Here is a 24,725-nt window from a genome sequence, read left to right as displayed (position 1 = left end):
CAGTTCAGTTAGGAGCCTGTCACTGTAGGGGGAGTAGAAATCATGATGGCTTGTCTGAGGATGGTCTCAGCATTTAGATTTTGGGGGCAGAGCAATAAGACTTTCTACCACTGGGATGGTGGTGGAGCAGGGGACACATTGCCAAGTGCTTTGTGGAAGAGGCATTTCTAATGGTTCATTTATGACACCAGAGGACCCAGGAAAGCCTCCTCATATGATATGGCTAATTCTCTCATGGACATTTAATCTCCAATATGCACGGAAGGAGAGAGGACCACATGAAGGCGATGGTGCAGGCCATGCACCTTGGGCAAAATATCACAGTGCTCCAACTTGCCATAATTAAACTAGCAAGGTGGCCTTGTTTTTCAAAATGCTGCTGAACTATGACTTGCATAGAGAAGGTATTCAGTAATAACTGTCCCTTTTACTTACTCTGTCACTGGCTTTGTGCACTCTCTATCACAACTGGCTCCCCACTCCCTCCGCAAGTTGCCAGTTCTAAGGATAGAAGCTGAGTGGGAGGCTGAATTGCAGCCCGCTTTCCTGATGCACAGTGACAACTGTGATATCCTCTGCAACTAATAAGGTCACGCTATGGCTGCTGGCATCTTCTCGAGTAGGAGGCGACCTGCCTACAGCCACATGAGATGAACTCACAAAGTGACTATTCTGACTTCATGGGACACAAAGAAGCAGCTGAGTGTGGATAACACTAAAGTCAGAATTGTATGATGACTGTGAATACTGATACACACACACACACACACACACACACACACACTCCAAGCTCTTACTAAAACTAAGAGGTCTTTCCTCCAGCTTAACATACTGGTCTTTTTTCGTGTGTGCGTGCGTGTGCGTGCGTGTGTGTGTGTGTGTGTGTGTGTGTGTGTGTGTGTGTGTGAATATAAATACAACTTCTGGATTGTTTTAAAGACGTTAGCATTTGATTATACTTTGTTTTGCAAATAATATCTTTCTCCCCTTCTCCTTCTTTCACTCAGTACCCATTCTTGGGTGAAGTATGGGGCAGGCACCAGAACCACCGAGGAGAGTGAAATGTAACCCTATAATCTCATTTATTAGTCTAGTGACTTTCAAGTAGACCTCACACTCTGTGGAGGCAACACCCATTTTTGATCCCTCTCTCAGACCCCAACATATAATCAAATTATAAATAAGTTCATGCTGATCTACTTACTCCCCAAATGTTAGATAATTAAGAGAGAGCCATACTTCAAAGCGGGGGTCAGCAAACATTCTTTAAATATTTTAAAAATAATAAATATATTAGGCTTGGTGGACTATACAGTCCTGATATGACTATTCAATTCAGCCATTGTACCACACAGGCAATATATAAATGAAAAAGAATAAAACTTTATTTAAAAAAAAAGTGGTGGGCCATATTTGCCCCACAGTCCATTGTTTGCCAAAACCAACTTTATATAATGCAACATAAATGGATGGCACATATCATAAAGAGTTCCAATTAAAGTTCACATCAGTAGTTCTTACCCTTGTTTGAGGCATCAGCTGCTCTGAAAATATTAATAAGCTTCTCCTCTAGAAAATATGACTACAAAATTTTGCATTCAGTTCATCAATTCTACAGCAGAATGTGCGTGTCATTTGATCTGTAACAAGTTATTCATAGGAAATTAAAAGTGTATCTCCCTACCACGGTGGAAACTATCATATTCTCCCTTACACTACAACGTGAAGTCCTCATCAAAATTCAGGCCACAACTGAACATCCTTGGAAGTGAGTAAGAAACTTCCTGCTTTTCTCTGATCTCTTGGTTCCATCTCGAAAGGCAGTCCAGTGACTCTTCTACATGCTGCCTTCATGCCTATCCCTATCCCCTTTGGTTCTGCAACTAAGCAAGGGATGCTGGAATCACCTTCATCTGTTTGTTAACACCCATCTCCAGCCCCCACTGACTGGAACATTCTGCCCCGATATGAAGACTCACCAGTAAGCAGTGCACAGGGTCTCCCCTTAAATCCGTGTCGGGCGCCTGCAGCAAATGCCAGTCTCTGCCTTTGTTATAGGTGATGAATGTCTTCACTTGGTTGTCAATCTTCTTGTTAGCCAAGAACATCCCCTTTATCCCTGCTACCTGGGAAAAATGGACATGGCTGAAAAATACATCGATTTGAGAAGGGATGTATTTGTTTACTTAAAAGAACAGAGGCAGACTGTTTAATTCAGCAGTGAGCACTTGTCTTGGAGGAAAGAGGGGGTGAGGATGGTAGATGGAGGGGTTGATGATTAAGTATAATGACTCCCTGGATGGTGGGGCAGAAAGCAACAGACCTGAGTCCCTACGGTAGGGGGGCCTAATGCAAGTGTGATAGAGAATTTTTATTGCCCCTAAGGTAGGTTGGTAGTAGCCTGCCGTTGCCTAGAGATAAACTCTGGTGCTTTCAGTTTTGCTATTCAACAAGTGATAAATAAATAGAGGCCATTTTTTATTTTATGTTACCCCCAGCACCCACAGTCTTAAATACGTTATTTCATTTAAATCTTATAACTGTTCTTTTGGGTATCACTTATTCTATGTTACACATGGGGAAACTGAGGCTCATCAGGTTAAGTGACTTGCCAAGGTCACACAACCAAAGGAAACACTGGGTACACAGGATAGTAAGTGGCTCGGATTTCAACCCACAACTCTATGTCTTCACAGCCCATGCTCTTAAGAACTATCTAAATCAGGCGTCCTCAAACTACGGCCCAAGGGCCACATGCGGCCCGCCAACGACATTTATCCGGCCCGCCGGGTGCCGCAGCCTGTCCTGCTTAGCAGCCGACTCGTCCCGGGCCCGCAGTGAGCATAGGAATTTGTTCATAGTTTTTTTTTTTTTTTTAAACTATAGTCCGGCCCTCCAACGGTCTGAGGGACAGTGAACTGGCCCCCTGTTTAAAAAGTTTGAGGACCCCTGATCTAAATCATGGGCAATTAAAAGAGGTCAGTGAAAGCTAATGATCCAATTACTATTTTTTCCCCCGTAAAAGATTGCTCTACTAAGCCACCAAAATGCATTGAGCAAAAGATAACTGCTCTTAAACTTAAAGAGGTAATAATCTCCCTACATTGTTGACTAATCCCTCCTCCAAGCCCATAATATTGCTCCCATTATAAACAGTCCTTATTAATTATTTGGCTCTGAAAATATGACTGCCTTCTCTGTTCTATAAGTTACGAAAGAGCTAACAATTGGTAAGTTGCCCAAACTGTGCTCTAACAAATCATTAAGGATGCATTATATATTTGGGTGTTTTTGTGTTTATTAAACACATTCATGCACATTTTACTCTGCTTGGAATTATGACAACCCAGGAAAACTGGAGGGCAGTGAGGAAAGGGTCTGAGATATGTTAAAGTGTGCATTCCAACGCTATGCGTAGGTGATCTCACTTAACTCTCACAGTAAGCACGACATACAGTTATCATTACACTCATTTTGAGGATGAGGAAACAAACTTAGATTAACTGCCTTTCCTTAGCACAGACAGGGATGAAGTGAATACGCTCATGGGTATATCTGAACCCATTTCATTTAACTCAGGCCCTTTCTATTATCTTATAAAAGTTTAGGCAGACAATGATCCTTGCCATGCACCAAGAAGTATGCTCAGTACTTTATATATAAAAAACCTTCGATATTCACCACAAACCTGCAACCACAGCTATTATACCCATTCTATGGATGGGGAAACTGAGGTGTAAACAAAAATCAATTGTTTAAGATAACAGAGCTGGGGTTCACTCCCACCCGAATTTTCTGACTTCCACTGTTCTTCCAACAACTAGAACTCTGAATTTGTCTGTTCAAAGAGGCTGGGTTTCAATCAATAGAGGATCCAGGGTTTGCCTTTGCTTTTTTTTTTTAAATATATTTTATTGATTTTTTTTACAGAGAGGAAGGAAGAGGGATAGAGAGTTAGAAACATCGATGAGAGAGAAACATCGATCAGCTGCCTCTTGCACACCTCCTACTGGGGATGTGCCCGCAACCAAGTTACATGCCCTTGACCTGAATCGAACCTGGGACCCTTCAGTCCGCAGGCCGACGCTCTATCCACTGAGCCAAACCGGTTTTGGCTTGCCTTTGCTTTTGACACATTCAAACCTCATTAGATTTCACCTGCTGATCTGGCATCTGGGGTAATGTAGAGTTGGGCCAACTTCATATACTTTTGGAAGACAAGTGTGTTAAGCAAGTAAATAATAGAAATGAGTGCCTGGTAGGAATGCTTTGAACTACTTAGGGGAACAAGCCTCATTGGGGGCAATCAGCAGCAGCCAGAGCAGTTTCTTGATCCTCCACAGTGTGGGAGGCCTGCACTCCAGGAGCATTGACCTCCCAACAATGGCATGTGAATTACAAATAGCATTTAGTTATTCACTCACTATACCAGCTCCTGAAGGGTGACTCACCAGGGAAACCCATGTTGGTTTTGCATATGTTCCGGAAGCTGCTACATATTTCAATACAGCTAAACTGCCAGTTCTTTAAAAAGTAAATTTCATATATCAGAATTTTCACAAAGTCGCACTGGTCTTCCCTCCTCAGTGCACCCCTACAGGAGAAACGGCGCTGTCTTACCCATCAGACACACTAGGAAGTTACAATAGGTACAGAGGGGATAGAAATATTGCCTCTTCCAGGAGTTTCATTGCCCATTCCCCTTCCTGCACTGCTCCCCCTCTTTTGGTCAGAGCAGGGCTCTGTACATTTAGCAGCTGGTTCATTTGCTTTGCAAAGTGGTGTCTTTATTGGCCCCCAACTGCTTGGCATTATCAAAGGCCACCTGAGCTGAGAGCTGCACTTTGTAACTCATCTCTGGCAGCCTGGCCTTCAGGTTTATCTTGAGGAATAAAAACTTGGCAAAGCCCAAGGGAGTGTGTGACAAGAGGGGATAGAGCTGGAAAGGGTCTGCTTATCTCCCTCCTGCGGCAGAGGCACTTGCTCCATGGAAGTCCCATTTGAGGTGTGTTTTTATTGTTTGCCTCTTTGGACGTGTCTGCAAGTCCTGGTTTTGTTTTTAATGGAACAGGTAATAACAATTCTGCATTGGAAGCTAAACCACAATAACAGCACCCCAGATTTAATAAGTATTTATGAAATGTTAGGCATTACATGAAAGGCTTTGCAAGCATGAGCATCAATCTGCCCATGCATTCTAAGTAGTAGAGTCAATGTTATCCTTACTTTACAGGGGAGAAAACCAACATTCAGATGAGACCAATTACTTGGCTAAAGTCACTCCCTAGAGAACCTTAGAACTGGACTCCAAGTCGGTCTGTCTAATGCTAGTACCCATACACTTACCTGTACTATTTCTTCCAACTTCTCTCTCAACCCAGAGCATTTGGAGAGAAACACCACCTATGGATATCACACTTACAGGAAGCTGCCTTTTATTCATTCAGTAGTACATTTACTCAATAGTTGCTCAGTAAATATTTTTGAGCTTCTATTTATTATGCATTCTTATAAGTACTGGGGACATAGCACCCGGGGTGTCTAAACAATTGTATATTCATTCAAGAGACCTTTTCTGAGAGTTAGAATATGCAAGGCTTGGGTTTCTTTGGTGTTTTAACAGAAGAACCCAGTTTTCTCCTTTTACTTTTCATAGTTACCACCATAGGGTCCTTTCCACTCCCAATCTTTCATATGCTGCATGTGGAGGCTAAGTTGGGAAGATTCTTGCACAAAAGCTTTTGCTCTTTTCTGCCTCTGATGCTGATTGGGAGATACTTCCTCCCACACCCCCTGACTCCGACTGAAATTACAAATCCAAAGGGTCAACATGTGAAGAAAATAAAAAAGATGAATCAAAACCTGTGACAAGGAAAAGAACATATTCATGACCTTGATCTTTTGGTCTTTGAGGACAGGCTATGTTTCCGTTCTGAAGAGAGGATCCAGGAGAGACATAGTCAGCGGGAACAGGAGTGCCTCTGCCACCAGAGAACCCATTGCCAAAAAAATCTAAATGTTCTTTCCTCCCCCCCGGTGCCTTGATCAGACAGCCCTCCCCTCCCAGGGAGACAATCACCTTCAATAATTAGATGGCACATTCCATGTCCTGTAATAAATATGTCCTGGATGGGATAGCCTTTTTCTTTCCCACCTCCTATGCTGGATTGTATGAGGCAGTCTTTCCCTAAGAAATCAAGGTATTAGCTCCACCCCCATAACTGTGGAGCTTTCTCTTTGAAAGAGAGGACACCCATAACGTGGAGAAGACCCTATGTGCTTAACAGAACACGCACCGTGTCTGTCATGGCACCCCGTGTGGCTCACTCATGTGCGCACACATTCTGGGCATTCTGAATTTGCTGGCCAGGTGGCTTGACTGCCAACACAAACCTTTCCACTTGGCTGGGTGGACTGTCATTGTCCATTAAGCCAAAGTGCTCTTCATCATCATTAATTAATATTCCCTTCCCCGAGGAGGAAGGATCTTGCCTAAAGCTGTCAGACTCCCTCTCATCATCCACACCAGATGAACCCACTAGGAACCACATATCGCAGACACGCTCGTCACAGCTCGCTTGCTCTGGCCACCATCAGGCACGCTGTCTTCTGTTAGCCACCTCCCATGGTGCCACGGGAGCGCCGTGCTCTTCACGAATGACAGGATTTTAAGACACCTGTTTCTAGGCTTCTTTTACACAAACACATCACTAGACAACACTGGGGCCACATTATAACACTGTGAATTTAGCTACTGTTGCAGGCTCCGGACTTGGTTCAGAAGGTGGTGAGCAGGTCTGGAACAATCATCTGCTCATCCTGTTTATGTTGGCTTTCCCCCAAACCATTACTTGTTTCCAGTCTAATTTCTTCTACTGCTAAGTCCAATACTAGTCATCCTGCCCTTCAATGTCCTTCTGTCTTACAGCTTTTACTTGGTCCCAATCAAATACAACCCCAAATACTGATGTTTCCAGAGACACAAAATAGTTTGTAGTTAAGAGTTTGCATACTGTAGGCTTCAGATCCTAAATCCACCACTTACTATCTTTGCAATCTTGCAAAAATGATTGTACTCTCTCTGCCTGCATTTACTTATGTGTGAAATGGGAGTAATTATAGTCCCTAATATATGAATTGAATGAAATATTCACTGATGGTTTTTTATGTAGTGCTTGGCACATAATGACACCCAAAATATTAACTATTATTATTATTATGCTCTTTCATTACCAAAAATCAGTTTCTAGTACTATTGCTCTGTAGCCAATGGCTCATGTTTATTGATTCTCTTGAATGGGGTCCATGTTCAATGAATAACCCATACTGAGGGAAATGTCTAGTGATTCCATAACTAAACCATATAATCTGACCCCGCAACACTTTGTTCCTGACATTTCCCTATCTCCTATCTTGTCACATACACATGTTCTAGTGTAGAGAGAACTACATTTGTCACAAGGGTCCGATGTGTGTGGGAATAGAATGATTAATATTCATTAGAACTGTGCTTCCTTCTGCATTTCCCACAAAGACTCATCAACAATATGTATCCTTGATACACAGACTCGTCATACACCTACACATTATAGTTTCCCTCTGCTAAACTAGCTTACAGAGCATACTAATACAGGACTAGCAGGTAATTGGCAGGCATACAAAGAACACATATCAAAAGTCACCACTGTTACCCACAGTGGTGAGCAGACATGTACTAGTATTCTCTATCACCCATCACCTCCTATGCTGCTCATCTCTGCTTCTTTTTAAATCAGCTACGGATTTTCTTACTTTTCATTTATCTCTAAGTGCTCATCATTCATTGTAATTCTCCTGGGGAATTCATGCTGGTTGGTTCTCAGCTTCCTGCTAGCCAGAACAATCACACTGAAGGAACACTGGTGCCAGGTTCTGTGTCAGCCAATATCCCTTCTATCTAGGTAATCAGAAGATCTGGCACTGCCATTCTGATCACATCAATTTCGATTCAAGTTGCAGTGAACTAGGCTAATAAAAGAAAGACTCTTGTTCCCAGCCCCAGGATGCAGAACACCTTTACATAATGCAGTCACACCACTGCTCACAGTGACACTAATAAGAGCCAGCAGATCCTCTACAGATAGTCAACCGAGAGAGACACAAGGGGAAATACAAGGAATTACCAAAGAATGGTTGCCATGGCCAGAGCTCACCCAGTTTCTTCTTCTCATTCTGTACCTGTATTAGTGATGTTTACATTCAGAAAACCATTTGAGAAAACAGTTTAAAATAACAGGACATTGCAAAGTCATTCCTGTCCAATCCTGTCATCTTTTCTATCATCAAGGGACGAATTAAAATGGTCTCTATTTTGGCAGAAAACGAAATTTGTCCAGAGAAATTTTTCCACATTGAGTTGAGAAGAGGGGAGGAGATAATGAGAAAGGGAAGAATTCATCCCTTGGTCACAATCAAATACAATCCCAAATACTGATGTTTCAGAAAACATTTGGTTTTTTGGGGGGTGGGGGAGACCCAGGACAAAGACAAGATCAGGGAATCAAGCTGCTTTGACTTCAGACCAGCAGATACCACACATGGAGCAAGATCTTTCCATTGCAAGTGCTGGATCAAAGCAAGACAACACATGGCATTTCAATGCAACACCCTTAAAGTTTAAATGTTTATAAGACATTTACAAATGAGGAAAGAAATGTAGCAATTTACACTTGTTTATAAGGAGACAACTAGTTGGTGTTAAAGAATGTCATATGGCCATGCTAATTGCAATATGGGAAGAAGTAGAGATCGGAAATAGTGGAAATGTGTTAGACATTTACACAATGTGGGCAGATTTTAAAAATAGGACATCATACTTGGGCTTAAACTCATGGAAAATAATATTAATTATGCTATCTGTAATTTGTTGAGTATTTTAGGCACTGTTCACAGTACTTCAAGAAGATTAACTTGTTTAATCCTCAGAGAAACCCTGTCAAGTAGGCACCCTGTTTTATCTCCATATTTTCAATAAGGAAACTGAGTATCAGAAGTTACTGGATATGTGTCAAGAATACATATCTGTGGTATAGCTAGGATTTAAACCCAGAAAACCTAACTCCAACATTCATACTCTAAGTCACAATTTTATCCAACAGTAATTTGAAACTAAATCACCAGAAAATGTAAATGTTTTCCCAAATACATGTTTAGTTTGAGGCAGAGATTTATGATGCTATATTTATCTGGAACATGAGCAGAAAAGGAAGTGGAAGAAACTTGTGAATATATAAAAAAAAGTTTGTAGAGTGTTTTTCTAAAGATATACACACACTACACTCAATGCTAGTCTACCACAATTTCCATGACAAATCCCTGGGCTCTGAATTGCGCATATAGTGTGTTATCATGCCTTTGTACATACAGAGAAGTTTAACTACTGGAAGAAAATCCCTAAGAACTCCTAGAGGAGAATGAGTATAGACAGCATTCAGAAAATTAAAATGATAAATTTAAATTTCTTCAGAAACATTGGTTTATATTTTTGACATACTGGATACACACTTCTCCTTATACAACCCCTTGACCTTCAGAACTTACACTCAGCCAAACAATAGCATCATTATGACTGCACATATTTGAATCGGTTTTAGAATATTTTTCACATAGAATATAGGCATATGATTAAACGTCCCACATTCTAAATGTGTTTTTAAATGGGTCATTATAAGCCATTATAAATCATTCATAGCACAAGATGAGACTGACAAATGGCTAAAATCCATTCAAAATAGCTGCTTTCTTTCTACCTAACTGTGCCTTAAATGGCAATTAGAGCACTGGTGTTTGCCATAAAAGCTAACTGATCCAACATATAGGTTTTTATTTTCAATCTTGGTCATTTTGACAAAGGGCCAAAGTTCCTTAAGGAGGACTGGGAAACTCTGCTCTGTCCCCCTCCATCCATCATTTAGGAAAGAAAGACCTATTAATCTTATCTCACTCACTGTTCCTCTGAGAGACAGGCAGTTAGCCAGTGGAGGTTACCTAGTTAGAAAGGTGTTCAAGACCAAGGGAGTGTCTTCTGATGCAATGCAAAGGTGTCTCCTCCCTTCTTTTCCTCAGACAGAGATAAGGGACCACTGTCCCCTTTGCTCTACATCCTGATACCCTGCTGGCCTCTCAAGACTATTTTCAAATTGCATACTCTGTGAATCTTGTTCAAATCCTTCTTTTAAAATATATATGTATTTTTTTATTGATTTCAGAAAGGAAGGGAGAGGGAGAGACAGAAACATCAATGATGAGAGAGAATCAGTGATCGATTGCGTCCTGCATGTGCCCTACTGGGGAACGAGCCCACAACCCAGGCAAGTGCCCTGACCAGGAATCGAACTGTGACCTCCTGATTCATAAGGTGACATACAACCACTGACAGACAACACCATCAGGCTCTTGTTTAAACCCTTTAATTGCTTCACTGCTTCCCTTGATGCTCTCCAAGTCCTCTGGGGCTTCCTGGACTTGGTGAACAAAGGATCCTTTCCAGAGCTGTTCTGTGGATTGTATTACAAATGTTCTGCAACTCACTCCCTCTCCCAAATGGAATGAGGCCACATAATTTGCTCATATCAAAATGATGGAGGGAGGCCACATAATTTGCTCATATCAAAATGATGGAGGGAACAGCCAGTGTTGGGCCTTCATTAGCCAGTCCAGGCACTGGAGTGGCTCAGGACCACACGTGCCTTGTGACATACCTCATAAAGGTCGATCATGACATTGCCCTCAGGGCCTCTGCTGCTCTGGACATTCTCCAAGGCCAAGGTGAAGTAGACACCTCTGGTGTCTGAGATGTAGAGATTGTAGGTGTCATTTTGGTTCCATTCTTGGACCGCTGCAAACACTTGATTCTCATCTGTGCTGATGACGTGCATGTCCTAAATAAAAACACAGGAAAGTGAAGAAGAATTTTATAAATGAACTTGACATGCATCCAAACAGCATAGAATCTAATGAGGAGTACCAAAATAGGCACTTAGGCAACCATAAGGGAAGGTAGAGATTTTCCTTTCACGTATTAGTGATGTAATAATTAATTAGTTAAGTGTTATTCATGTATTTCCTTCCTCTTGTATGGGGTTAGGCAGCAGGGTCATGAGAAAATAGGACAGAGAGATGCTTGGTAGCTCAGTTATAATTTAACTGTCTCATTAGATAATTGAAGAATACTTTCTCAAATATGTATGCCTTTGGAGAATCAGTCATTCGGATATATTTGCCAAGCACAACATGGTGCATGCTCAGAAGGATTATATGGGGTACATTTCTTCATAAAAATCTGGAGGGACAGAGAGAAACCTGGCAAGACCAGTATGGGCATCACCTGCAAGTGTGTTAGACACACAGAACTTCAAGTTTCACCTACTGAATCAAAATCTGCATTTTAATAAGATCCATGGGTGATTAACATGCACAATAAAAATTGAGAAGCACTGCCCAAAGGTTCAGCAACCCCCAGAAGCCCTTGAGGAATAATGTTCACCCGAGAAAGCAAAGCACTAATTTTCATGTTAATGTGTGTTCAAGGACTTAGCTCCTTATCTAAACCTTTACTCTGAGTTCAGCAAGAAACCTTAAGTAAAAGAGGAAAAAAAGAGAGAGACTGCATAATTGATGATGTTTTCATACCCTGGTAGTCCTGGAAGATAAAAAGAAGGCAAAGGTAATGTGAGGGCAGTGAGCAGATGTTCCTGGGGTGGGAATTTCAATTCCTTCTTCCCCTATTCAGAACTCCAGAGAAGTGGATATTCAGAGAAAAGCAGACACAGATCAAGGCTTGCTGTCTCCCTTAGGAGATGTCTGTCCATGTGCTGTTTGCCCAAGGTGGTAGACATTGATATAACTTTCAAAAACCAAAAATCAAAGCAAAACAACAAAATTATACATAAGCACAAAGATAGAACAAGGAAAGATTCTTGGCCTTTGGGTAGCTTGGTACTCAAGCTTTCCCAGATGAACCTTCCTCTACCCTTGAAAAGCTTCAGGAGATCTGTCAATCTTCCTTGGTCAAAATTCCAGTACAGCAAAATTCTACCTACCTTCTAACCTGATTTTCTCCTTGTAATATATGTCTCTGTTCTCTCAATCAATCAACCAATCATTCAATCCATCAGCAATTCAGCTCTAACTGTGCTTTAGACATAGAGGAACAAGTGACTCCCTCTTTTTCAGCCTTGATCAAAGTGAACTCAAATGACCCTAGAAGGAAGAAGTCTTTATCTATAGGGCTTTGTATTCCTCAGGCCTAGAGTTTGGTAAAGCTTTTGTAGAATTAATCCAGAGTGGGAAGGCCAAAATAAATCCTTCCCATTGAATCAATGTAATCAACAACACATCTAATTTCCCTGATGATAGCAATTGGATCAGTGTTGAATATATGATCTAAGCAAAAACAGTAACACATGAATCTGGAATTATTAGAGTGGGGAAAAAGCATCTCTTACTATTGGTTTGTAAACAGTAAGAATTTTCTAAAGTCTAGATCTGATGACACATATTTTGAGGTAGAAGATGAAGTTAATCCTGAAGAAAATAGTCTAGAAAGGTAGAGAAGAGAGGCCAAATTCTGTGACATTCTTTGTCTTTGAATGTGGACAGCTTAAAAGCCTGCCCCACCTGTAAAGTTTTTGGTTCAAGAGGACAATAGAGCAAAATGATTTTAAAAAATGGACTCTGGCCGAAACCGGTTTGGCTCAGTGGATAGAGCGTCGGCCTGCGGACTGAAAGGTCCCGGGTTCGATTCCGGTCAAGGGCATGTACCTTGGTTGCGGGCACATCCCCAGTGTGGGGTGTGCAGGAGGCAGCTGATCGATGTTTCTCTCTCATCGATGTTTCTAGCTCTCTATCCCTCTCCCTTCCTCTCTGTGAAATATCAATAAAATATATTAAAAAAAAAAGTTTTAAAAAATGGACTCTGAAATAAACTGCTTGAGTTCAAATCTGGGCTCTGTAACTTAACTGTGAACTAAACTCTGAGCCTCAGGAGTTCTCATGGGCCTTCCATGGACCTGGGGGGTGGTGGGGTGGGATTATATCAGCTCTAGGGAGTTCAAAGCACTGAACATCTGCTCCACTCGCTAGCGATTTTCAGTTAAGCGAGCCCTGACATCCCCTTTGTTGATTAAGCAAGGTCCATGTGGCCTTCCTGTTTGCAGCCAATGCTAGGGTGCTAACTAACATACTCTACAAAAATTGGTTCACACAAGGGTTTTGTTCCTCTCTAATGGAGGGAATTAGCTGTGCAAATTATGCAAGGGCCAGTCAACCATGGAGAGCATAACCTTCTATGGCTCCCCATTTCCTATAGAATAAAGACCAGATGCCTTACCCTGGCATTTAGAATCCTCAATAACTACTCCCAAACCAGGTTCCCTTCCTTGTCAGTGGGATACAGTGTCATCTCTCCATTCAAGTTAAGGTACTCCGGCAATAATCTGGCCCCTACGAAACTCATTCCTGTGCCTTTGGAGTCAAGGTGTACATTGGTGAACCTCTGAAGTCTGGGTCACAAGAGAAATCTCATTAAATAATCCCAGGGGCTACAGTACATCTATCTCTATACCATGCCGCACACTTGAACCTTTAGTTTTGGGATGTTGAACTGAAAATGTAGACACATAAAGTGTTTACGTCACTCAGAGTACTATTCATATAATCACAGCAGATAATAACAGCAGATTAAAGTGACTACCTCTGGATAAGGACCAAGATGAGATGTCTTTCTCTCCATATAATCTAATTACATACACTGAACAATTTAAGAAATATATGTTTTTATTGATTTGAGAGAGAGGAAGGGAAAGGAAGAGAGATAGAGAGAAACATCAACATGAGAGAGAAACATTGACTGATTGCCTCTTGTACACACCCTGACTAGGGAATGAACCCACAACCTAGGTATATGCCCTGACCAGGATTCGAACAGGTGACCTTTCAGTGCATGGGGTGATGCTCAACCAACTGAGCCACACCGGCCAGGGCCTTTGAAAAAAAATTTTTAAATGATTTTGGTCTTAAGTATTTTAATTGGAAGATTTGACAAATTTAAATGACGTCTTTATTACTTCTTCTTGCCTACATCCACCTCCTTTATCAGGAAAAGGTGCTCTTTCGCTCTTTATACTAGGTAGCACGCTATGTTGAATGCTTTTCCTGAGCCACAGAATTATAGACCTAGAAGTGATCCTTGAGATCTTCTATTACAGTCTTGCCCAAAGTCTGTGCCATAGGAAAGTACCGGTTGCATTGTTAGATTTTTAATAGATTAAAAAAAAAATGGGTCCTTTGGTAAAATGGCTTAATTAATGCTGAATTATATAGGTTTCTTGTTCACAAGACGTCCTAGACCTAGAACCTTCAACATACCAGCTAGCTACTGTTACTCTCTAGTCAAGGAACAAATAATAGATTTTATTTCTTTTTTTTAATGTATTTGGTCATAGAATCAAATTTTCATGAATCATCTCTAAGGACATTTTATTCTGAGTATCACATGTGAGAACATATGGTCGTGAGTCCAAACTCCTTATTTTAAAAATGTAAGAAAGAACACAAACAAAAACAGGGAAAGAGAAATTGGTAAACCAGCCCAGGTTTCAAAGCAGAGTCGTGGCAGATGTAGGTCTGGAATTCTGTTCTCCTGCTGTGAATCGAACAGCCTTTGCACAACCCATACCCCAGTTCGCATCGATCTTCTACCACACAGACAACTAGATCCATACTAATAATAATATTACCTTGCTTTTATAGAGTATCTGTCCTCCGAAATGCTCAGAGCACTTTCATATGTATTGCCTCATTTATCTCACTTGAGTAGCTCAGAATGAGCTCCAAGTAAGTTAAGGGAAGGAAATTGTCAGTGTCTCTCCCTGTCTGGTAAGACTCATGCTCTAACGGTGACAGTGATATTAGACTCTCCCCCTCCCCCCTCTCTGGTCATCTTGACCATTATATTCAATCTGCGTGTGTGTGTTTTTGACATAGCTCTGTGTAACCATGGTGTTTCAAGAGCTGATGCAATGGCAGTGGATGATTAAAGAAAATTTGGGCATGAAAGTGCTGGTTTGTCTCAATTGCTTTGGGGGACACAAAGCTTTGTTCATTTCCAGCCACAGCAGCCCTGGCTTTGATAGAGGGCCTTAAAATATTCGCACCTTCACTGCGGATCACTCCACCAAGTGGGCTCTTTGAAGGGGTAATGGGACTGTAATGAGGCATCTCATTGCCTTAAATAGTACCTACCCACTTGGACCAAAGAATACATTCATTTGCTATAAAGGGACAAGTTAAAGTTAATCACTGCCTTCTACCCTCAGAGCTCAGATGAGCCTGAGTAACTGGACAGGCACATGTGGGAGAATAGGAGGTGGAGACAGACAGCGATTCAGGTGTAAAGTCAAACTTGTCCTTCTGGATTGGCTCCATGCCACCAGGGGCAATTGTCACCAGTGATCTGTGTGATGGCTCTGAACGAGAAATGCAAGGTGTGTGTTTCCTCATATTCTCCAATAGGTGCAAGGATGTTTCTTTGACTTTAAACTACCATTTCTGGGGTTCCTCAAGACAATGGGAAAATTTTTCATGGTGTCCTCAGCTTATCAAAATTTGGGGGGATACTACTATCTTCCAATAATAGAATACATTGATTTATCCTAAGAAAAGAAAGGTATAATACAAAGAATGCTAGTTTGGGAGTCTGGAGACTTAAGCACTAGCCTCAATGCTGCTTCAAATCAAATTTAGTTTGGCTGAGACTTATTCCACTTAAAAAATGTATCTCTAACAGTGAGCATGAGATGAGTGACTTGAATCTGCTATTTACTAAGTTCGTCTCAATTTCCTCATGCATTTTGAACAAGAGTATTTCATTGCATTGAGTATAATTCTCCTCTTTAAAGGTGTTAAATCTTGTAAGCCAACTGCTTTATTTGCTGGTCAATCAAAGAAACAGCAATTTATTTCTATGCTCAAGAGACAGAAAAACCAGGTCTGTTGGACGTAGTGAGGTACCATGTTCACCTCCCCCAAGGACCTTTCTAAGAGATTATCAAAGGAAATTTTAACAACACTTAGTTTCCCTTTACCTACTGACTTTACCCAAATCTCATCTAGGCACACCCCAAAGCTGTAAGCTCGTCTCTTTGGTAACAATTTTAAGCCAAATCAAGAGCAAGGAGGATTTAAATGTACACAGGTAGAGACATATAGTTAGTTCTGGGCAATTACTGCTGTCATGAATCTCTTAGCAACTGAACATAATAACTACTAACATGAATATAGTTCTTTGCAGTTAATAGCGCAATTTAATGTGTATTATTATCTCTAATGGGCTGAGGTTTACAGCTCACCTTTCACGATGCTAGGGGTGAGGACAGAGTGATGGCCAGAAGGGAGAATTCTGCCTGGAGAAGCCAGAGCAACTAGCTACCATTGGCTCTCCTAGAAGAGGAGCTCTTGTGTTATATCTGTCACCTGATTTCCTGGGCAGTGTGCTGGTATTAGGTCCAGACAAGCATACAACAAAGTTATGGGTGAAAAATACAAGAGTCATAACAACTCCATCAAAAGCAAGTACTTTATGTACTTTGTTCAACCCAAAGGTCTCAAAGCTGAGCTGTAACTATATTTACACAGTCTCTGTCTTCCAGCCACACACATCACTGTTGCTCTAAAATCAAGGTCCAATGCATTAACAATTTATGGCCACTCTTAGAACACACAATGGCAGCAAGACCGCAGATCTGAAGCTTTGAGCTCCCAAGTCAGCTTGACCTCCACTAGGTGGTGCTCCATATTAACGCAGTTCCTCAGAGTGTGTGGAAAGAGCCAGGGACTTCCACAGTTGAGGGTCTGTAACTCTTATCAGTCACTGTTTAGAAAGGCGTACATATTTGGGGCAGTCTGAAAAATTAGCTGTGACTCAGAACTCTAAAGACAACCTGTGTCAAGTTCCACTGGAAGAGAAAGCAAGGTTGGATACCATATAGGTGTGTCACCTCTCAATAATTAATAAGAAAAAAATTGAGATAAAAACATATCATACCCATTGCACTGAAACACAAGGTTGGATACCATATAGGTGTGTCACCTCTCAATAATTAATAAGAAAAAAATTGAGATAAAAACATATCATACCCATTGCACTGAAACACTGTATTCTGTAGTGCTAGAAAACCTACTGCTTGAAAATCTTTACTATTGAAAGGCAAATCAGTTATCAATTTATTTATTCAGATGCTCCTATAGGAAGGATGAGAGAGAGAGAGAGAGAGAGAGAGAGAGAGCGAGAGCGAGCTGAGAAAGGAGAGTGATAAGATTGGCCAAAAAAAAGTGAGGCCAAGTAAACTTGAGAAACAGAGATGGTAGATGGAAATAAATACATGACAATGAGAGACGGAAAGATGCTTGGGAAAGAGGGTAGCGACAGGACTATATGAATCAGAGGAAACACTAAAATGAAGAATGATTCAGGTCATACCTTGGGCAGAGCATACTTGGGCAGCTTCATCTGGGCAAATGCATTCCTTCGGTAGGACACGTAGTAATGCGGCCGTCCTCCGGACGTCAGCTGGACCGGAAACACACAGTTGTAAGAGGAGCTACTGTAACAGTTACAGGCCCTGGAAGAACAGCCACTGAACGAGAGGAGGTCGCTGCCAACACATCAGTGTGAATGGCTACCATGGACAAGTGTAAGGAATTAGCTTTCAGTTCAAAAACAACTTAAACAGTGCATGTGAGTTGGTCAGAGGCCCAGATGGAACCCACTGGACAAAAATACAATTCTTCAATTTGCACTGTGGCTCAGAAGCCAGGAAACATTTTCAGTGATTATGAACTTTTCAAGATACAAGCCTCGAGGGATATTGGATCAATGTCCATCAGCAGCCCAGCTATCTAGCCCCAAGACTATGGCCATGCAGACAGGTCCCCAGTCATATCAGAAGGAAGCGGTCCAAGTTCCACATCTCTGGGCACTGATTCCAGTGTGTGGCTGTGACACTGATGGCTGGGAGCATGTCCAACACACAGCAGGGCTGACACGTTAGATGGTTCAGAGATCTCTATCTCTGAGAATTGATTCTGAGCAACCTTCCCCAAGTTTGTCCAGCACATAGAGTCCAATGAACCCCATGGGTGTGAGGGAGGGCGAGTAGGGTGTGGTGTCTACCTCAGCATGAGCACCATTCCGTGCAGAGTATTAAGGGTACCACTGCCAATCTCTCTCTCCGTTGTCACTCTTTTTCCCCTGGCTTTATTGAGATATTGACATATACCAGCAATTTTCAACCGGTATATCCCCAACATTTTAAAAATATGCAATACCTGACTATTAGTCATGGGCACTTACATTTTTCCCTTAGATTTTCAAATTAAAAAATGACAACAGCCAACACAACAGTAGTTGTCCGCCGTGAGTCATAAGTTTACCTAATTTTTATCAGGTCCGCAAGAAATATATTTTTTTGTGTGTCATGGAATTGCAGTAATTAGTTTATGTGTGCCACGAGATGAAAAAGGTTGAAAATCGCTGACATATATAAGAGTGATGTGTAAAATGTGATGATTTGGTACATATATATTGCACAGAATAATTACCACAAATAAGGTTAGTTAACACCTCCATGCCTTCACTTAATTAAGATTATTATATGTGTGTGTGATATAGTCACCATGCTCTGTATTAGATCCCAGAACTTAGTCATCGTATAGTTGGAAATTTGTATCCTTGACCAACATCTCCCCATTTCCCTACTTCCTACTCCCTGGAAACCACTAATCTATTCTATTTTTGAGTTCCTGTAGCCACTCTTAACCCATATAAGTTTCTGGAGTTTGCATACTCAGAATGCCAATATATACTTTGAGTGATGTTCACCAGACCCATAAAAAGACTAAAATATTCAGCAATATGTGGCCAGATCACCTCCTGGTCCCAGTGATGAGTTGCAGGGTCGTTCACAGTGGCATGGTTAGAAAAATATGAAAAACTCTAAATGCAGAACTGATTCTCATCTGTAAGTCGTATATGTAGATTATAAATGGTTATTAAAAAAGAGAAAAAAGTTCCAGGAAGCAACACTGAGAGAAATAAATTAGAGAGAGAACCAACATGTGTAACCATTTCAATGTCACTTGATAATTGATGCTGAAGTTATCAGAGTGCTCATTACTCATTTCCCTGAAGAAAAAGAAAGTGTTCATGTGTGTGTGTGTGTAATCATTTATGAAACATTTTTAAAGTACATAGGCTGATGTTAGGCATTTTGAACATTTATTTGCTTCTTCAAATCATTGGATTAAATATTCTAAATTATAGTTTCTTTCTAAAATATTGTGGTTCAAGCTTAGTGAATCATAAGTATTTGTGTGTGTAGGTTTAAATCTATACGTATATAGAGTACATCTAGAGAGAGTATACATACACACACACACACGTTAGCAATTATATCTTTACAATTTTTAACATAGAAAGAAATAATTGAAATTTCAGCAGCATTGTCCAAATAAGCCTAAGAAGTTCCTTAAAAGCTGATAAGAAGTAAAGCATACTCGCTTCCTGTCTCTTCTAAACATTCATGAAACCTCAGCTACTCAAGCTGTTTCCCACTCTCTGAGGAGGTGCCAAGCCTGTCTGAATACATCTCATCTAAATTCTCTTCATCCTAATCACAGTCAGGGCACGACAATAATGGCTGATTACTACCACCTTTTCTCTGCTCCCACTACCTCCAGCCACCCCACTGCTTCCTCTTCCTAGCTGCCTCTCTATTTTTAAACTGGATATTGCGGAGGAGGCTGATGGGCTGGCCATTCTCCTGGTAGGAAGAGATGGATATTTCTGCTCAGCCCACTGATGGCTGCTGGGAGCTCCTCAGAATGCATATGAGAGGGATGAACAGCACTCTGCGCTGTGCCTCCCTGACCCCTGACTAGGGCTGATAAGGTCCTCCACATACTGGCCAAATGAACTCATTAATATTCTGTTAGTAGAGGAGATCTGATGCTTGGTAATGTTCCTTTTGTTGAAAAGATAATGCTTTTTGTTCTTTTTCCTTTCCTCTAAAGGGAGAGGAAGCAGGCAAGCGGGGCTGCATTAGGGACAGAAAGAGGAAAAGGTCTTTGAGACAATCAGTAAAAGTGGATCTTTCCCACCTGAACAAACACGTAATCATCCTGCACAATCAAGGAGTCCGGGTCAATGTAGCCCGGGAAAGGTCTATTTCTGTTGGCCTCTGTGCAGTTCTGCATGCGGCAAGTCAGGTATTGCGAATCTGGGGAAAAAAAAAAAACACAAAAAAACAGGAGGGTGATATGTGCACACACAGAGAATTCAAGTCTGAGTATATATTTTCTATTTCCCTTGCTACCTCCAAGTATTTAAATAAACCTCACATTCTCTGTTAACCACATTATTGTTGTCATCATTGTTATCATTATTGTCATTATGATTTTACTCACTTGCTATCTCCCAGCGCCTCTGCCATCCTAAACACTAAATTCTCCTTAATTCATTTCTTTCCCGTTTAAACCAAATGAAAGTATTTTCAAAAACTGAAAATATTACTTAAGCTTTCTTTTTATTTTATTTTACTGATTTCAGAGAGAGGAAGGGAGAGGATGAGAGAGATAGAAACATCAATGAAAGAGAGAGAATCATTGATTGGCTGCCTCCTACAAGCCCCCTATAACAAGGGATCGAAGCCCACAAACCCAGCATGTGCCCTGACCAGAATCAAATGGCAACCTTCCAGTTCAAGGGTCAATGCTCAATGGCTAAACAACACTGGCTGGGCAAATACTTATGCTTTCATAGTATATTTTCTCAGTAGGCTTCACTGCCATACTTTGACCTTTGATTAACAAACAGAAAAATGCACACCTATATATGCAATCATCAATCATCTCACGCTAGAAGTGCTGCTGTCATAAATAAGAAGGCTCTATGTCAAGATAAAGGTTTTTCCTTCTACTATTAATTGGAAGTGAAACAGAATACAGAAGGGATTCCTGAGTCAAAAACGATGTTCTCATCTTGTAGATGAATAAATTAAGGCCTCAACTCCCATCTAAGACTCTAAGCCAGATGACAAACATATAACTCATAATTTTGATCTTTGTTGGACATATATTGTATCAGGGAGGCTGTCCTTGCTTTCAACCACCACCATTCTGTTCTCTCTACTATTCGGATGTCACTTCATTATTTACAACTCCTTTTGCCACCTTGGCATTAGAATAAATTCAAACCCTCCACTGTCTATCGACCCAACCTCCCCTCATGCTAATCCCTTCTTCTTCCACCTGTGATTCTGACAGGGGTCCCCAAACTTTTTAAACAGGGGGCCAGTTCACTGTCCCTCAGACCATTGGAGGGCCAGACTATAGTTTAAAAAAAAATATGAACAAATTCCTATGTGCACTGTGGGCCCGGGACGAGTCAGCTGCTAAGCAGGACAGGCAGCGGCACCCGGCGGGCCGGCCGGATAAATGTCCTCGGCGGGCCGCATGTGGCCCGCGGGCCGTATTTTGAGGACCCCAATCTGTCCTACTTTATGTTCAGAAAGTGGGCCAAACTTCCTACCACTTTAAAGACTTTTTATATGTATTTCCTCTACTTAAAATGTTCTCCTGCCTTGGCCTGTGTTCGCAGTGGTTAGAGTGTTGGCCTGCGCACCATAGGTCTCAGGTTTGATTCCAGGTCAAAGGCACATATCTGGGTTTCAATACATTACTGGCACATAGTAGGCAATAAATATTCATTGAAACATGCCTCTTTATTGGAATGTATCTTTTTGAATGAAAAAAGAAAGTCATTTTACTTTTTTGATCCTTAATGAATTTGATTTTAACACATCAGTGATGTATGCAAATATCCTTTCTTTCAAATAAAAGAAATCAATACATATTTATTTACATGAATGGGGGTAGCAATATCATATATAGTTGGATATAATTCACTAATTTCTTTTAATTAAAGTGCCAGGACCATGTTTACTGAAGGAACCTGGTTATCCCTGAATTCTACCAGGAGAGTCACTAGGCGCGGCCAGCACATGTGCTCCATCTGAACAATGACTGATGGAGGAAAGCTTTACCCTCAACCTTCCTCCATCCGGCTGCCACATGTATAAATGACAAATGGGGATAGCTCTCAAGTCCTTTAATCCATCTAGTTCTGCTGAAATCACTTCCAACGATAAACTAAAGAAGAGCCTTCTACTGATCTTTTCCTATCCTCTTTTACAGACATTATAATAGTTCTATTTTAGGGCATAACTCAAGGTCTTTGTCCTTGAAGACAATTTCTGGGACTTAACCCTTCCAAGAACAGCACACAAAATCTCTACCTCACAGTTTCACACTCCATCAGACCCTTTTACAATTTTTAGTTGACTTCTGTTTTTGTATATTGAATTTTGTATATTGAATTGTCAGCAGCATTGTCCAAATAAGCCTAAGAAGTTCCTTAAAAGCTGATAAGAAGGAAAGCATACTCGCTTCCTGTCTCTTCTTCTTTTATGACCCCCCCATTGAAGTCATAAAAACAATGGAAATTGGTAACTATGAGACTTGGGCTTGAGTTCTGTCTGGTGTGGTCACTTATTAGCTGCATAGTTCAAAGGAAATCACTTGGTCTTCCTGAATCTTGCCACCTTCATTCATAATGGAGATGCCAATGTCAACTATCTTGTAGTGTGGCTGTAAGAATTAACTGAAATAAATAAAATATATGCTAAATGTTTTGAAACTTTTACGAAGGCCATTTGTTATTAATATTGATAAAATTCCTGTTTTTCTCTTTTACTCTCTTTCACAAATATTATCCAGTCTTGGGCACATAGTAGGTCCTTAAAAAGACTGGTTGAACTGAACTTGAGTACTCTAGTTATATCTCTGTATCAGGTACTGTTGGTGACATGTCCAATACCCATTCCTTCCTGTTTCTTTGCTGGAAAGGCCAAAATGGATTTGTTGGCTTATCCTTTCTCCATGTGATTGAGAAGTTTCCATAATCCTCTTGGGTCTATTCCCATTCAAGGTCTACTTACTTTCTCACCACTGGTTGGTTTAGGAAGGGGCATTTAAATCCATGTCCAGTAAACAAAAAGTGAGGGAGTTCTTTTAAGGAGCTGCTATTAAAATCTTGCTTCTGAAGAGCATATAAGGTTTTACAGAAATGCTTAATATAGTTTACATTATAAACAGAGGTTACTAATTAATAATGTTTTATCAATGCTCATTTTTTAGTTTTGAAAAATAGACCATGGTTTTATAAAATGTTAACATTAGGAGAAGCTGGGTAAAGCTGTACTGTCTCAGAAACTTTTCTGTTTATTTAAATTTATTCCAAAATAAAAGTTTCTTAAAAGTAGGTTACCAAAATATGTGCATATGGACCCGATTTTGTGCCAGGTATATATATATAGATATCTATAGAAGTATGTTTGCACAGGAAAAATGAATAAAAGATATATACGAAATGTCAACAATAGTATAGAGGCAGCGACGTGAGAGAGGCAGACAACGTGCATTCAAGTCTCTGGTCAGCACCCCTCACCTGGGTCGGGTAGAGGGTTATGGGGGCGGGGGGGCTTGTTGCAATGAGCCCATCCTTGGGCTGACTGCACAAAATGTACAACTGGGTGATGCAACAAAAGCCCCAGGAAGAGGTCTGGAGAGCATTTCTTGCTCAAAGTGAAATTTCAAGCCCAAGGGCAAGGTTCAGTGTCGTGCTGCCTGCCCTTGGTCAAGTGCTCCTGGTTCCTTCCCTTTTTCCTCCTAATGGCCTCAGAGAAGCTGGCAGTGCTTCCTAACCAGGGACCAATCGCTCTCACTCCCCTCCCCTCAGGCTGGCAGTGATAGCATTAAGTATGATGAACTCTTTTCATATTCAATTTCAGGGAGTGCATGATGTGATTCCATAGGAAGTATCTTGTAATTTGGCATTAATTAACGTCAATTAATGTATGCAACTGCTCGACTTTAGAATTAATTTCATTACTTTCCCCACACAGATGTTTTCCTTGCCGTAGGTAATTAGGACACAGCGTGGCTCTTTTCAAGCATTCTCACTCTGTAACAGCTGCTATTTGGAATAATGGAATCCCCATCCTCCCAAATGCGTAAAGATCTAAAGGAAGCTGCCTTTGACAGGCCAGGCTTGGAGCAGAGGAGCAGGGGTTTAGCTGCAACCTCAGAGCCTGATCTGTGAAGTGGGGATAAAGAAGAGCCATCATGCTTGGGGCTGTGACATCCTATCTAATAAAATGGTAATATGCAAATTAACCATCACTCCATCACAAAGATGGCGGCGCCCATAGCCACAAGATGTTGGTGCCCAGTCCTCTCAGACCCACTGGAGTCCCCCAGTCCCGGGGGGGGCAGCCGCTGAGAGTGGACAGCGTGAGCAGCCTGGTGAAATGCTTGCTTCGTCTCTGCGGCAATGAGGCAAGTGTTCCGTGCCCAGCCGCGGATGGGCCTCTGGGCCACGGAAAGCCTCTGGGCAGTGGGTGGGTGCGGAGCAGCCAGGCCCCGCAGAGAGCTACTGGTGCATGGATTCGTGTGCAGGGCTACTAGTTTGTAATAAGTGTGTTCAGTCCAGTGCTTGGCTGGACTGTGCTTAAACAGGTGCCTGTAGTTGTTGAAGTACTCCCTCCTTGATTACGAGGACTGCTCACTGT

General features: G+C 41.3%; 1 protein-coding gene across 4 annotated transcripts in view; it reads right to left on the bottom strand.

Annotated features, from left to right (window-relative positions):
- Positions 1-24,725, bottom strand: part of SORCS1 (sortilin related VPS10 domain containing receptor 1) — a gene marked incomplete at its 3' end in the record, with an annotated part of 485,219 nt that overhangs the window by 111,668 nt on the left and 348,826 nt on the right. For all 4 annotated transcript variants that reach the window (XM_080641532.1, XM_080641530.1, XM_080641531.1 and 1 more), the window contains exons 7-10: positions 20,197-20,315; positions 17,519-17,608; positions 10,740-10,919; positions 1,980-2,126 (exon numbers count right to left, since the gene is read on the bottom strand). In XM_080641532.1, the coding sequence (XP_080497658.1) occupies positions 1,980-2,126; positions 10,740-10,919; positions 17,519-17,608; positions 20,197-20,315 (536 nt within the window). The remainder of the gene's footprint in view (positions 1-1,979; positions 2,127-10,739; positions 10,920-17,518; positions 17,609-20,196; positions 20,316-24,725) is intronic.

The sequence above is a fragment of the Plecotus auritus genome (assembly GCF_963455305.1).
Source record: "Plecotus auritus genome assembly, chromosome: 9".
Taxonomy (NCBI): domain Eukaryota; kingdom Metazoa; phylum Chordata; class Mammalia; order Chiroptera; family Vespertilionidae; genus Plecotus; species Plecotus auritus.
Note: the sequence above shows the minus strand (reverse complement) of the source record. Positions and strands in the feature narration are given on the sequence as shown.